This window comes from Carcharhinus amblyrhynchos, chromosome 19, assembly GCF_965287045.1.
Source record: "Carcharhinus amblyrhynchos chromosome 19, sCarAmb.v2.hapA, whole genome shotgun sequence".
In the NCBI taxonomy this organism is placed as follows: domain Eukaryota; kingdom Metazoa; phylum Chordata; class Chondrichthyes; order Carcharhiniformes; family Carcharhinidae; genus Carcharhinus; species Carcharhinus amblyrhynchos.
The window spans coordinates 5,406,293-5,412,292 of NC_137342.1; the positions used below are offsets into that span (position 1 = coordinate 5,406,293).

The window sequence follows — 6,000 nt, forward strand, 5'->3', positions numbered from 1 at the left end:
CCCCGAAGAGAATCTGCCACTCCTACCCTGTCAGAACAGCACACCATTCCTGTCCCACGCTATGTGAATGAACCTTAGTAATTTTGCAATACCTGAGAATTGGGAATAAGTGCTGGTGCGGTGCGTTGGTGCCACCCATGTCCTAAGAACAAATACATCAACTCGGGATGGTGCAGTTTCTTGAGGGAAGGTGGTCACAGCATTCTGACAAACACTGGGGTTTGATGTAGCACCAATTGCTGTGGTGTAGCTTGATGTTTCTCCAAATGCTGCTTTCCTTTGTTTGAAGCTTGATGCCAACGCCAGCATGAGTTGTGAAATGTTAACGTGATTTGAAGCTATCTGTGCAGTCACAAATGGATATTTGAAACCTTTTTTTGTATAGGTTAAAAGGAACTCAGGAGCGGGAAAAGGAGGAATTGATTGAAACTGAGATCATCAAGGACTCTCCGGACTCCCCTGAGCCCCTGAACAAAAAACCTAGGGTCAGCATTGGAGAAATACAACCTCTTGAAAAGGTTAAAGGTGAGATGTCTTACTAGGAGATATCTGTTCCATATGACTGTGTTCTATTCAGTGTGCACACAAATCAACATGTTTTGGAATGCCATTTGAACTTGTGACATCCCACATTCTGCTGGAATGTTGCACACACTGGGGAAGGGATTTGGAGTGCATGCTGTCTTAAGTGGTGTAAGGAAGTTTACGGATTTCCATAGAATCTCTACAGTGCAGAAGGAGGCCATTGAATCTGCACCAACCCTCAGAGCGTCTTACTCGTGCTCAACCCCTGCCCTATCCACATAACCCCACACATTTCCCCCTAACCTACATACTTGGGACACTTAGGGGCAAATTATCATTGTCGATCCACCTAACCTGCATATCTTGGGATTGTGGGAGGAAACCCTTGCATATGTAGGGAGAATGTTCAGACTTCACACAGATAGTGACCCAAGGTTGGAATCGAACCCAGGACCCTGGCACTGAGGCAGCAGTACTAACCACAACGCCATCCCTGAAGGGCACGAGGCCAGGGTGTGTGGATATAGTTCACTCCCTGCATGGAGGTCATAGTTTCTCATACTTGAGTTCAGGGTAGGGAAGTCCAAAACGTGAGGGCATAAGTTTAAGATGAGAGGGGAAAAGAAGGGACCTGAGGGACAACTTTTTCACAGAGGGTGGTGCATATGTGGAATGAGTTGCTAAAGGAGGTGATAAGGGCAGGAAAATTAAAACATTTAAAATGCATTTGGACAGGTATATGGTTGAGAAAGGTTTAGAGGGAAATGGGGACAAACACAGGTAAATGGGACTAGTTCAGTTTAGGCAATCTGACCAGAACCATAGAACCCTACAGTGCAGAAAGAGGCCTTTTGGCCCATCGAGTCTGCACCGAACACAATCCCAACCAGGCCCTATCCCCATATCCCTACATATTATACCCACTAATCCCTCTAACCTCAGCTAACCTGGACACTAAGGGGCAATTTATTAACATGGCCAATCAACCTAACCTGCACATCTTTGGACTGTGGGAGGAAACCGGAGCACCCGGAGGAAACCCACACAGACACGAGGAGAATGTGTAAACTCCACACGGACAGTGACCCCGAGCCGGGAATCGAACCCAGGACCCTAGAGCTGCGAAGCAGCAGTGCTAACCACTGCTACTGTACCATGCTACCTCAGCTGACAGTATCCAAATGACATGAGGAAAATGTCCATCTCTATCTGTCCTGCTCACTCTGTCCCATCCCATCTATCGTGGGAAAATTCTATAGCTGCTGAGATTAAAATTCATTTGAACAATTTTCAGAATGCAAGGAGCTTGTCTGTTAGATGTTTATAGATGTGGTAGAGAGTTGTAATATATTTGTATTGTTTAATAATGGCCCTGACTTTTTTCACTCTTGTTTATCTCCAGGCCCTGTTTCCTTGCTCGCAATGTGGACTAATAGAATCAATACAGCAAATTCAAGAAAGCATCAAGAATTTGCTGGTCGCTTGAGTTCTGTTAACAATAAAGCTGAATTATATCAGCATCTTAAGGAAGAAAATGGGTCAGTATGTTTTTGAACATGTGTAAATTTCTTTAAGTCTAGAATTTTCATTGTACTATATTGGAATGGAAAAACATTAATAAATTCCAATTATTTTCTTTGCAGACAGTTTTGAAAAATTACTCCTTGGTTCGTGCAACTATCATTCAATGTAATATCTGTATGACATTTGTATTTGTATCTTGGGTATCATCATCAGTACCTCTGCATTGACAAATTTGTGTTTGTGTTGTAGAATGGATACACATGAAAACGGTAAAGGCAGCAGGCAATGAAGAGCTTTACGACGAAGATTTTACAGAAGCATTATGTCAGCAGTTTTGCTACTTGTAAATTAAACATTTCTGCAAAAGAAAATCTGACATTTCAAGGAATTCAACCTGGGTTCTGCTGTTGAAATGACTTGCAACAAATTGTACAAAGTTTACACATTTTGCTGTGCTATGATTCAGAAGAATTTTACTCTTTGTTAAAATTGGCATTTTCTACTGCAGACAGCAACAATTTTAGACAATATTTACACAAAACTTGCATTGTTGTCCAAAAATAAAAGTTATGACTTTATACAAATTTCAGTGCTCTACTCATTAAAAATATTACTCCTGATTGCTCTGCACGCATCCACACAGCTTGTATGGAACATTGTTTCCTGTTCTAACGTACCATTTGCTGTATGAACTTAGTTCTGCCTGTGCTTGTTCTTGGGATGTTTAGTGTGTTTATTGCCCATCTTTGTTGCACTGAGAAAGTAGCTTGCAGCCTGCTGTAGCTTCCTAGGCCACTGTAGTCAGCATTAAGAAGTAGTCACCTTGATTTGGGGTTGATGTCATGTGAAGTACATTAATTTGGACAGTCTGGCTGCTCTCATAGTTTTCCCGCAAATGACCACATTCTGTCTCAGTGGAGATTTGAGCTTGCAATCTCCAGATAGCTGGTTCAGTCCAATAACCGCGCTGTCATATCTTGCACTTGGCTGTCACACACCGATGAGATGTTTCTGTGCCCTTCTGCAGCCTTTGAAGAAAACCAATGCTTTAACTGTGTGCCTGACATTACTACAGTCATTTTAGACTGATTAAAAATGGCAAACAGATTTGTTCTTGGGTAATTCAATACAAGAATTATTTGTCTCTGCTAAAGGGAAATGGTTCAGCCAATCTACAGTCTTTTTGGTTTGTGAAACTAGTTTGTTTTATGTGGAAACCCGAGATTGTTCCAGCAAGCGCACATTTAAATTTAAGTTTTAAACTTTTCTGGCCTTGCAGGTAACAGCTTATGCAGTTTCAAAAGAATTTAAAGCTTCCATAACACAAATGAGATTTTATTGCCTTTTGGACTGCACATCATAAGGAGGAGGCAGTTGATACTTTGGTAGTTCAGTTTGTGAATTGGGACCCTGAAGTGAGATGGTGCATTGTGTGTTACTAGATATTAACTGCACTTGGTCCAGTTGATATTGTGGAGGTGGAGGGGAAGTTTTGCCCACAGTTGTGACGGCCTTAGGAATGAATATAGCTGGCTTTCACGGTCATAAAGTTTCCATCTCAAAGTGGTGTGCGTGTGCAGTTGATGGGTTTTCCCGAAAGCGTAGTTCCTCGGACGGGAAAATCCTTTCTGAGCATCTACAGAAGCAATAGATTGTAACAAATAGGGCAGTCAGGAGAATGAGAAGCAGCACTGTAAGAACAATAGGCCAAATAACTGTCAGCAAATAAGAGCTGTGAGGTTGTGTAATTGTAGCATTGAGATGTGCTGTGGGCTGGCAGGCTCCACCATATGTGAGATTCTCAACTGTTTGAATTCTGTACTTGGGTAACATTGTCCCAACAAAAAATGGGTGTGCATGGCCATCGGACAAGCAGATTACTTGGAGCAACCTTTGGTATTTATTGAGCATGCCTTTATATTGCCTTTGCTAGCTGAACACAAGGAATTGTTGTACCATGGTAGTGTTGTGGAACCTGGTCTTACTGAGAAGAGGACAATATCCTCACTGCTGGAATCATTTAGATACTTGGCAAGTTTTTCCAGGAAGTGAACCACTTTTGCTCGATCTCCAAGAAAATAACTGTACCTTCTTCATTCTGACTGAGTACAAGTGGCAGGGTGGCAGCCTCGGTTCAATTACAAAACTGTCTTGAACAGTAAGCCCACCCGAGTCAGTGGCAGTTAAGACAAACTCTTGTGAAAACTGATAGTCCATCTCAAGCGGATACCCAACCAGAATATTCTGCGATTGATTGAATTGCACCCAAGACTGTCTTCCTGAAGGGGATCCATCGACTTGAAGCTACTGTCAGAGTTAAGTTTCTGGCATTTCCATTTTCTTGATCAAAAATGGTGTCTACAGCTATTGAATAACGAAATCTTTGTCCTACTGTTGCAAAGATGAATTTAATTGGGTTGATGATAGTTGGAGACTTGTTGTTGTGACCTTAAGACATTGCAAACAAAAACTATTGTACATGCTGTTCTGTAATTTATAGTGTTCTTGCTGATTATACAAAGTATTGTGTGACTAGCAAGTGCCAGAAACTCATTGTTACCACTCCTAGTTTTTTGGGAGAGATTAAAGTGAAGACCCATGCCCTTCAAAACTAACAGCAACATAAAATCAGAGATCCGGAAGTCCTACACTGGTATCAATGCCAAGTAATGTCTGATTTATGTTGACTCAAAAATGGAAGTATATCTGGGAAAAACAATTTGATTCCTGTGTGTTCAAGCCCAAAGGTGCAAGGCCATATTTAGCAGATAATCTGCTTCCCCTGGGGCTTTACACTAGGGATAATATCGCTCCAGTTGCATACAAACAAAGTTCAAAAGTGCCCAAATACCTTTGAAGGGTGCTGCTCTCATGAGCTTTCTGAATGAGGACAGCATTGGCATAAACAATGTCAACGGACAAGTAAACCAAGCTTAGTCACCAGTTTGGAATCTTCTCAAAAGCATTAATGCAAACTTGGGAGTGTGCTGAAGGTGGGGGAGGAGAGAGGTGTGTGTGGTGTTTGCTGGGGTGGGGGATTATGATTGTGTGGTGGGAGGGAGGTGGTGAATGGTGTTGGCTGGTGTATAGGCTGTTATGGAGTGTGGGGGGAGTGTATGGTGTTAGAGGGGTATGCTGTTGGCTAGTGTGGGTGGGGGGTGTATGATGTGAGTTAAGGAAAAGGCAAGTGAGAGTGGAAGTGGCAAGGGAAAGCAGCAGCGCAGAATATGGTTTAGTTCTATCCAGTGACCGCATGTTGTGGTGCCTCAGTGTAAACTATCGCCAATACTGACACTTTGTCCCCACATTCCAGTGGCAGAATTTTCCATGGGGATAGCTACTTGCCTTAGGGAAGAAATTGGCATTCTTTTACTGCCTTTTAATATGCCACAAGGAAATGCCCAGGAAATTTGACACACAGCACAAGCATGGTTAAAGCGGCAGGTTTAGAGGGGAGTGAAAGGAGAGGTGCAGAGGCTTAGGGAGGGAATTTCGGAGCTTGATGCCTAAGCAGCTGAGAACTGAGGATTGCATGAATGAATAAAGATGTGGCGTGGTGTCTGGTTCTGTACACTTGTTAAACATGTACAACAGGATTGTCCAACATACAGCCTGAGGGCCACAAGTGGCCCGGCCCCCCCTGCCCTGCCCCTCTCTCCCCCTGGCCCACCCTGCCCCTTTCTCTCTCCCCGACCCGGCCTGCCCCTCTCTCTCCCTGGCCCACCCTGCCCCCCTCTATTCAGCTCAAGGACTTTAAGGATCAAATGGAAATGACAGATCTACAAGTAGCAGGTCTTCCAATCACAGGCCATTTCTCTCCCACATTTGCTATTGATAGGGTCACCAATGGCCGATATTATTTGTGACTTTTCTAAGCAATCAATTTATTATTTTGCTGTTATTTTTTATGTTTATTCTTGTGCCAAACCCGAACTTTCTGAAATTTGCTCG

General features: G+C 43.0%; 1 protein-coding gene across 2 annotated transcripts in view; it reads left to right on the forward strand.

Moving 5' to 3' along the window:
- Positions 1 to 2,617, forward strand: part of ints13 (integrator complex subunit 13) — a 54,264-nt gene extending 51,647 nt beyond the window's left edge. For both annotated transcript variants that reach the window (XM_080207179.1, XM_080207180.1), the window contains 3 exons: positions 386 to 525; positions 1,928 to 2,063; positions 2,299 to 2,617. In XM_080207179.1, the coding sequence (XP_080063305.1) occupies positions 386 to 525; positions 1,928 to 2,063; positions 2,299 to 2,338 (316 nt within the window). In that variant the 3' untranslated portion in view covers positions 2,339 to 2,617. The remainder of the gene's footprint in view (positions 1 to 385; positions 526 to 1,927; positions 2,064 to 2,298) is intronic.
- Positions 2,618 to 6,000: the final 3,383 nt, after the last annotated feature.